Raw genomic sequence first — 10,474 nt, forward strand, 5'->3', positions numbered from 1 at the left:
ATAAAATTTGGTTACCAAGCACGAAATTATTACGCTTCAATAATCCAATATGATGTTTAGGCATAAGGACAATACACCCATTTGAGTATACCATATTTCTTAACATGGAATTCATGGGATAAGTTTCATAGACAAATTTCCTTTCAATCAATCAACAACTTTTTACATAAAATTCACTAAGCAATCACAAAAACGTTTATCAGCCACAGACAATTATCATTGAACAAATTGACGATGATTATGTAACCATTAAGTGGTTCTTGTTATTGAAGATAAGATGGGTCAATGGAGATGTATCTAAAACGTCCACGAACATCTTATTAGTCAGAACAAACAATCAAACTTGTAACACGTAATTGAGTTGCGCAATTCACTTGATTTTCATGTCTAGAAGTATGCAACAATATTTAGTTTACTGTAAAAAAATCATACGGTACATTGAGATTGAATTTATTCAAACGTAAACTTTATTAAAAGTATTATACTTTACATGTCGATTCCCGGTATTCACCCATTGCAACCGATCTTTCCACAACTAATTTGCTATGTTTTAACCTAAAGTGAAATTAATTCATGGAATTACCCTTGCTCTTGCTAGATTAGTAACTTAGACTATCCTTGGTGTTAAAAGTCGCAAGGCCCATTTCCAATGATCCTTATAATTTTACAACCATCTTTGTAATTTTAGAAGATATGTTTAATATGAATGTATTAACTAAACAAGTAATTTAAGTTTATGAATTGAAATAGAACTAAGTTCGAAATAACTCTCTTCAAACCTGTAGGCTAACACATTTTTGAAGTCTTAAGCCTATGTAACAATGTAACAATCAGTGTCATATTTTTCCATAGTTTTTAGGTACAAATTAAAAGTTTTACAAGCTACCTTTACATGCCAGACGTTACAACAGATTCAATTCTACTTAATAGAACAATATTATTGAATGGCCACGATAGCTGAACAAACTGGCTATTGTATCATTGATGGCCATTTAGTGAGTACACAGTTATATTTACCAGTATTAAACGTCTAGATAATGTAGTTTATTGTTATTCAAAGTTAATAATATTAGTACAAAGTCTAGTGTAGGAGAATAGGATCAATAATGCACTAGCAACAGTATAGTTCTAGGTCGGCGACTGCACTGCAGTGTGTACATGGACTAGGAGGAACAGATTCAATGAAACAGCCTCTGTTGAAACTGTCATGTTAGTGTGTGAAACGGGGAAAAATGCCAAAAATAATCCTAGGATTTATTTACAACCGCTTACACGTTTCAATAAGCTAACTGTTAAAGCAAATAATTGAATCCATGGAATCACATTTGAATTTGGTTATTAACAGAAACTATGTAAATAATGTATTTTGGTGTAGTCTCCAATCACTTACCAAATAAAGAGGCTGATTACCACCTTCTTTATAAATAATTTCTATTAGGCTCCAATATTATTTTTAAATAATTTTTATTTCACATCCCATATACGAACTCACAACTGTGTAAGTAGAGAAGATACACATTCACATTCGTTTTTATGAGATTTTTATCAAAGAGAATCACTCGTATTGTATTGATGAAAATTTTAACAAAAACCAATAATGTATTCAAACCACAATGTTAATACAAGCAGAACTAATGGACTTGTGATTCATTGATTCAGTTTATCCTATAACGGTCGGTGGGTAGATACGTCCTCTCGCATATTGCCTACCTACATTTTACTCTAAAATGAAAATACTCGTACTAAAAAGTTCATTTGTACCAGTGCATTCTCGATTATTCTCGCACCAACGATTATTTTCACTGTTCTCTTTCCAGGTCTAAGCCTATTCCATTTAACACCAACATTAAAACTAATAAACCAAATACAAACGTTCCACTTATAAACAATATCATGTCGTCGGCAATAAAATACAATGAAAGAATAGAAAATACATCGTGGAATTTATTCGCAAAACGGAGCCACTGAACGTTAAATTGAATGAACAATTTTATGCGATCAAATAGAGGTTCATAGCATTGGCTAGTTCTACTGATGTACAAAAGGAATTGGTCTGGCTGCAGCTCTAATAATTGTAACAACAGCCTAAGACCACTATGATGAAACGCTTATATTATTAATTAAATTTAAAATGATGGTTGACACTATTATACCAGATTTTATATCGTTGTATATCGTTGATAAGGGGTTAAAATAAAATGTTTACTTGTAAGCTATGCACTCTTTGCTTTTAACTAGTAGCTACAAGCAAAAAAAAACTATTAAAATTGAATTAATAAATAACTAGGCTACGAATTAATTTTTATAACAAATTTGGGAGAAGTGTTCACACTTATTTATTGTTTAAAATTAAACCTACGTGGAGGTACCGTATCAATCTTACATGAAATTAAATAAAACGTAAAAAAAACTTGAAATAAATAATAGCGTTGAATTGTCAACAATACAAACTAAATTATGAATGAGTCATAAGTTTCAGCCCCGAGTTCTAGACCTAAGGTTTCACCATATCACATAAACAGCCATAATAATGTCTACGTTTTAATATGACCGTTTATTTATTTATTTAGGTAACACCATTTTCCTTATTTCATTAACGTTTTCACCATGCATCATTCCTTTCATCGTTAGACTGTAGCCAAAATAATTGTATTGAAGTTAAATTGTCACTATAAAAAGTTTAGTTTGAACAGACCCTCAGTAAACATTCTTTGTGGAATAATAGGACTTATTTGGCATGCACTTTCACTGGATAGTTTATCATTGTAGATTTTCATGCTTAGATAAAATAAATGTCACCCAAACATAAAACCCAAATACATCTCGAAACTCCATCAAACTATGAAAAACTATTTTAAAAAATTATGAAAAATGAAGAGATTTCATTAAAACTCAAGCGTATTAACCTGGCAAAGGTTTAACGTCCGCAAGCTATTTTTTTAGGTCCATCCCTCAACTTAACTTTTTCAAAGCAACAGCGTACCATCCCTACACATCTAATTAGGACTAACTTACTAGAACAGGCCTACAACACAAACCTGCATGAACAACATTCTGTTGAGCAACTCTCAGCGGGAACAACAACTTCAACAACATGTTCACACAACACAACAACCAAGGCAACAGCTGTAGTACAGTCGCGACTACGACTTTCCGCACAAGCATCAAACCACGGACTGTCAGCCGGGGTCATTCTGGCGGGAAACTCTGATAACAGCTGATAAAGGGTCAAAATGGCGCTAAACAGCTGATGATGACCTGTGACCACCAATGGGAAAAAGTATTATCATGCAAGCCGTAGTGGGGATTGTACTTTAACAGTATTTTATTTATAGTTCGAAATGTGCATTGGGAAATCCTGAACGATAATTGCGGTTGGCGCTTGATGGTTGAGCAACACCGCAACACGGAAAGTATTTTGTGAGCAAATGAGATTGGTCCGAGGGTCAGGGAGGGGATTTGTTAAGTTTGGTTGAGTAGACGAAATGGGAGGATTAATGAGCTAATGGAAAACTTATTGAATTTGATCGTATTTTGCCCTCATTTGTGAAACTTTCCTGGGTCATACGACATTCGTACCGATAAGTAACACAGTTTTTACGAAGACCGGGGCTTAAGTTTTTTTAATCGAGTAAAAGACTCAAACCTGTCTTACCGACCTGCTCTCACTGTTTCCTGAAATTAATCAACGTTTTCGTACACTCTGAATCTCAAAATTATGTTGGCAATAGCAGTCATCAAAAGCACTGATAATGACGGCAGAGACACTTTTACTTTTTCCCCCTATACCATATTACTGTATATGGAGAAAGTATAGTTTTCGTCATTTATTATGTGGGCCAACTTACTAAAGCTCTATACAAAATAGTAATGGCCAACATTACTACACATTACAACCAACATTACAACATTACATTGGTGTGTGTGTGTGTGTGTGGGTGTTTATGTAAAGTGGTTTGTTTTAAAAGTTTATTGTTTCTTTTTACATTGAATATTGTAAATAGATTATAGTATTTGTAATGTACAGTATATGTTTAGATTTTTATAAACAAGTTAAGTGTAAGAGAGGGCCATGTGGCCCTAACTTTGCCTGATTAAATAAATAATTTTTAATTTCATTTCAACATTGTTTTTCCTTTCGATTACACAATGATACTGTCGTGAAATTTAAATCGTCAACAGTACTAGTTTGCAGAATAAAAAAGTTATTTTTAAGATGAAGAATATTGCAAAGAGAGTTCCAACTATTCATTATGTGTGATACGGTAATACAATCTAATCATCACTTCTACACTGGTGCAAAGTTAATGCTTGGACATCATTGAGGAATTCGAACAGTTATAATATTAGTCAAGGTTTTGTAAGAGGTGACCAAAGGACTACAAGTGAAGTGCAGACCGGAAGCCTCGACAATAACCTCAAGCAGGATATTAAGAGTTATCTTATTGGTCTAGACTTGGACAAGAGCCGCACTACGTACATGGTCAGTTGTCGATGGCTTGGGATACTTGGGAGTAGCTAATCACGACACAAAATTAAAATACACTCCCCAAATCTAATCTTTTTTATTTATCAATTAATTGAAATAGAGACGCTACCTATGTGTGTATTTTAACCCAATATGAGTGAAGGATGATTGTAGAATGGAGTGAAATGATCTTTGTAGGTTTGTTACAGACTAAGATCAGCTGTTTCAGTAGCTAGGACTTTTTATAGCGCAATAATCAGGGACAGCTAGGTCCAGTTTCGAACCATCAAAACGCTACTGACTTTTCTCAGGATCAAACCCCGGTGACCTTCTGAATGGTATGCGAGCACTATAACCACTCGGCTACCCTTTTTTTTTTTTTTTTTTTTTTTTTTTTGTTTGGGAGAGAAAAATTTAGTAAAAAGCAACAACTAGCCACATGTAATTAATTGTAATTGATGTATTTTAAACAATGAAACAATATAGGCTATGCTATTAATAATAGTAACTAAACGAGTATGTGAGGTGGTTTGAAATGCAATCACGATGTTAAAATTCAAATATGTCACAGCCATTAAACAATGAAAATTCAAAACATACAAATTTTGAATAGGATTTAATGAAATCGTACCTGGTGAATATTAATACTTTTTTTAAATGTAACTCTTCGTATTACTGTAAAGTTTGATCAACCTATTATGTACCAAAATCATGAAATGTAATGTTTTAGTTATTTAGTTTATTTAGACCTCATTCGCTACTAGACGGTCACCTACTGAAGCAATTTGGAAAATTAAACCCCACAATTCTTCAATCGAATATCAAAAATTCATTGATCTAAACAAATAATCTCCAATATGTTTAGCTTAAGATAACATCGGGGTGGAAGGGTTATTCCGGGGAAAACTTTGTTACATGACTGTGTAATAAAACACAACTGTTACAGGTTTGTATCAACTGTTACATTGTCACAACCGTTGTATTGTTAAGCTAATTTTTTAGTCTCACAAACACTTGTAGCAGTTGTAACGCCATTGACAATTTAAAAAAGAGTTAGTTCATTTGTGTTAGAATTGACTGTTTAAAGTAGATTACAAAAACCAACCCATGAAAATGATAGCTGAAATTGTCAACTGTAGATAGGCCTATCTTCTTTTTACTAAACAAAAAAATTTAAGTTTGAAAGTTGTAGAATAATTCGAGGATCAAGGCATTGTCCTGTGAACTAAGTTACTAACAGAAATCACTTATAAGAACCCAATTATGAGTTTAAATGAACTCGGTATAGGGATTGAGAGGCAGATTTTACCAACTGCAGCCAGAAAGTCACATTATCAAAATCATGAAGATAGTTGTGGCTGTCTCCACTGTCCAGTAATTTCAATATCTAACTCCTCATTCCTTCACAAGATAGGAAATTTATTCACTCATATATTCCCTTGCCCCCCCCCCCTCCAACTAAGTATGATGGTGAATTCAAGAAAGTAAAATCAGACTTTAAAAATACTTTTTCCATGATAAAAACTATCTAAGTTAGTTAATAAGAAAAAAAGTATAATGCTCACTTTATGCAGATGAAACATGCTGGCACTCACATGACTTTAAATCGCTTTAGAAGTAGGTACTGTTTAACATCTATACTTATAAAAGGCAAAGCCCTCACTGACACACTCACTCACTCACACACTCACTCATCACTCATTCTCCCACTTCCCATTTACCTAGGAGGCTGAAATTCGGTACACCGATTCTTTGGGCATTAAATAAGAAAACTAAGTAGTTTTTATTCTGATCGGGCATTCGTGCTCCGCCCCAGTGGCTCTAGAGTTTCCCATGTTAACCTTATGATTTGTCATATTTAAAAGGAATTAATGAATCTTAACAGCTGTTTCAATTAAACAAGTTGGTTCTGTTCTATGATGTTCAATAGCATTAAATTTACAAGGATTACCAACAGGGGGCAGCACTATTATTTTTTTTAAATTTATGACAACAGCCAATTTGCAACCAAAAGGTGAGTGAGCGTAGCGAACGAACTTCAACCTGGAGGCCAGTTAGCGTAGCGAACGAGCTAACCTGAAGGCAAGTGAATGCAGCGAACGAGCTCCAACCTAACCAGGACGTGATTGAGCCATGCGAACGAGCTCATCTTGAAAATTAAGAAGTTAAACGGTAGTTTTATAAATAAGAGAAGAGTAGGTACCGGTACCCTTCTATTGATTTTACTAGGATAATCCCTAGGTATAAGCTAAACTGACTGATTGAGATTTTATAAAAAAACAACTATCACGTTAGTCAATTCAACCAAATCTGACCATAGCTTAGCTTTAAGATTTAGTAATTAAATAATAACCACTCATAATTATATATTGTGTACAGTATTTCTACTATGAAAGTATTTCAAACAACCGCCATTTGTAACCAAATTACTTAAATATAAATAAAAGTCAATCATTGGTACCTAACCTAAGTTCCTATCTTTGACTATAGGCTAGGCCTACAACTAGATATTCCATCCCTATGTGCAAGCTGTCGCCAGTTTTTTAATCAAAATGGACTTACAGTAGTTAAGTTGAGCCATCGCCAGAGTGGGCTGATGTAACTACAGAAAGTTGAATATTCCAAGTTTTAATGGACACCTCAATAATAATCAGACAAAACAAAAGTATAGGTAGCTGATTGAGTCATAAAGTTTTGGCTTGATTTCGACCTTTGACCTAAACTCATATGTCAGTTTTAGATAGATTCCAGATGATTACCTTCTTCTTCGTCGAGACCAGCTATTCCGGATAGGTTGTGTCATTAAAAAAATAAAACATACTTACATAGAACAGACTTTTGTATCTTACTACTGTATTTAGATTTATTCACTTGTGGCTGTAGATCAACCCTCATTTTTTTATTCAACAGGCAACGATGAACAGACAACAAAAGGCTTGGTTATTATCCATGACTTCAGGGTGCTAAATTTCCTTGTTTCAAGGTTTTTTAGGTCTTGGGGCAAGCTGTAGACCCTAAGAGCTATGGTCGGGAAACAGTTTGTTTAACGCTTCAATCTGGCAGGCAAGCAATTTCCAATACTTTCCCAGGATTTACACTAGACTAAGTTAATATTTGAAGAAACTGGGGTTTTATTCGCTTTAGTACCTACATAGGCCCTACACAAGGTGCATTTTTACGAAACATGAAACTATTTAATTAATTTGCTTTTTCATTGTTGTGGTTTTTTGTTAAACTGGAAATATAAGCAAAAAGTGTATTATCCTGGTTGTATTTAGCCTAGACTACCTTATTTTTGCTACATCTCAAATTACGGTATTAGTTGATAGTAGGCCTACCCTACCGGTAATTCAAGCCTTATTTACAACACTAAGTTAGTCATTGTGTTTATAATCCACTATTTCAACTGCAAAAACATTCTCTAGAGGTAAATTAATAAATTATTAGCTCGGTTCACTTCCTAAACCATGCCTTTAGTTACTAATTCAACCTAGGCTAATTTCAAATCACTTAATAATAGCCAAATACAGACTTAAATCAGTATAAGACTGACCTTTCTTCCTCATATCCCTAAGAACTCATTATCCTAACTTAAAACTTAATCGCACACTTGGGGTGAGCCTTGAAACACATAGCCTACCTTTATAATGAGTTCCCTACACTATAAAAGATTTTTTTAAGTTGCCGATCAAATTAGGATTGCTGTTCTGTTAAATTTTAACTTAGTTGTACAAGTATTTCGAGTTTTTACAGGCAGGCTACCTAGTTTTTTGACACTATTAGACAGATTTTTTACTGTGCAAAATATAAAAGATTTTATTTGATCTGTAATGATCTGCAAATAACAACCTCAGCTGAATAAGGTTGACACTCGACAGTATAAAACCATAGGCATAACTTAGTCTGGTCAGTCATTGACACCATCTATCCGACAGGCAAGGATAAAGACTTCAAATAGGCCAACTTCTACCTATATTATTTCAAGTAAGTTTGTTTGAATTAGGTCTATTCTTGAACATAAAAGCTTGTTGATGGGACTTATAAGTTATTGTTTAAAGTTTGGCCCAAGTTGTACTTATATACACCTTAAATAAAGTAGGTATAGGCCTATTTCATAATTTTATATTAGGTAGGAATACTGTTAATTATATCTCTGTAAAAACCATTGCATATTTTAGCCCTCTAAAAGTATTTTTAAGCAACAAAAAGCAGAACCCTATCCTAGCTTAAACCATTCATAACCTTTAAAATAACAAAATGTAACCATATTTCAAGTCAATGGTCAAATTTAGATCTACAAGGAAAGAAAAGATTATTAAGCAACATTTGTATGGAATGATTAAAACAATAAGATATTACTCTGTCTACAAGAACCCATTGAAATCAGTGCAAAAGCGTGGGTGTTTTGAAATGACCCATGCAAAGTGATAATACTCACCATCCTTGATCTTTGTTGATGAATTACTCATTGATTTATCCACTTGGCAGTACATGGTCACTTAAATTCACTCACTTATTAGATATCTAAGCAATTCTCACCGAACTAATATACACATAACTAAAGGTTCACAGCAATACACAATCACAACAAACCGAACGCGAGACTGACGACAGCACTAGCAGACGCCATTGCTGCAACAGAAACAGATGGGCTCCATAGAGATGTTGGTCAGAGAGCAGCACAAAACTGGTGGACGCCACTGTAGTTCATGGCGTTGTACATAGAATGCGCTGAAGAATAATCAATAAGTAGTGTTTCTCATATCCACTGCTAGGAGCATTCTAAACGTTAGCCATGTTTTTTTGCATTATGCTGTATTTTTTTTCAAACGTTGGTACATTGTTTTATGAAAATGTAGTGGTTCATTACTATGAGTGCCTTCATTGATAAATACCATTGATTATGTCTAGGAGATATAGAATCAATGATTATACTTTACTTTAAACTGCTAACCACGAAGGTATCTTTTTTGCCCTTATAAGGAATAAAAAATATATAGGGGCCGTTTATGTAGCGTAGACCAATTATTATACTCACCATTGTCTCATCAAAGATTAAACATTAAACCCTACTCCCTAGTGAGTACAGATTGGTATCATTCAAGTTTTGGTGTGTTTGGTTCATCAATGCTAATGCTAGAGTCATGGCCGGCCTCGTTAAAACACTAAGTTATTTACATTCGACAATGTGTAGTATATATGCCTACCATGTCAATGAATTGCTATTAATTATTGATCTATATTGAGCTAATTATTAGCTCAATTATTAGCGATTTGCTGATTTTACTGTGCCTTTATTTTATTTCTACCATTTAGGACTTCTTTCACATCATAATCATATAGTCTTACCCTTTTATGCATGCGGGGATTCCATACCAAAACATAATATATTTGTTAGTTTTTGTATACAGACAGAAAGCTGCATCCTTGGCCGACCTTGTGGTTTCGTTTAGAAGTTACTTTTGCTACGGGTTATTGTTATCTTAGTAAACAAAGCAATTCAGATTAATCAGCTCCAGTAGAATAAGATACAAGAAAATTAGTTGATAGTAAGAATGCATTTGTAAAATAATAGGCCAGGTAACCATTATAAAGTTGCATTGTTATTCAACGTCTCTGCCTGAATGCCTCCGGCGCATAGTCTTGCTCGTCTTTTGGATGCTGGAACCTCTATAGAGTTACTCTTTTGAATTTTCGTCTTTGATTTTTGAAACAACCTCTTTTTTAAGAAATGAGGTCCGTCTCTATAAAAAATGTTGTGTAAAAAGGCCTAAGTGGTACAAACGCGCAGGTGGTTGTCACAAAGAAATGGTGCAAGTACTATTCAAAAGTATTCATGCGTTCAGCACTGTTCAAATGTAAACAAAATCTTTAAATTTTCTGGTAGGCTATTCTTTTAAATTGACAATACATGTTTCTTGACATTGAGGTATACGTGAGGACATGATCTTTTTGTTCTTATGGTACAATTAATGAAGTTTTCACTCAAGTGTCCCAATGTGGGAA

The 10,474-nt window shown here is 33.9% G+C and overlaps 1 protein-coding gene across 3 annotated transcripts in view; it reads right to left on the reverse strand.

Annotated features, from left to right (window-relative positions):
* Positions 1-9,094, reverse strand: part of LOC129002190 (cyclin-dependent kinase 14) — a 285,193-nt gene extending 276,099 nt beyond the window's left edge. For 2 of the 3 annotated variants that reach the window (XM_054429821.1, XM_054429819.1), the window contains exon 1: positions 8,907-9,094. In XM_054429821.1, coding sequence (XP_054285796.1) covers positions 8,907-8,961 — 55 coding nt within the window. In that variant the 5' untranslated portion in view covers positions 8,962-9,094. Of the gene's footprint in view, positions 1-3,038; positions 3,164-8,906 lie in introns of those variants that run through there. The other variant, XM_054429820.1, reaches the window with a different exon arrangement.
* Between the last annotated feature and the right edge of the window lie 1,380 nt (positions 9,095-10,474).

This window comes from Macrosteles quadrilineatus, unplaced genomic scaffold, assembly GCF_028750875.1.
Source record: "Macrosteles quadrilineatus isolate MER2022 unplaced genomic scaffold, UCM_ALF_1.0 Scaffold_9__3_contigs__length_116548681, whole genome shotgun sequence".
Classification (NCBI taxonomy): Eukaryota; Metazoa; Arthropoda; class Insecta; order Hemiptera; family Cicadellidae; genus Macrosteles; species Macrosteles quadrilineatus.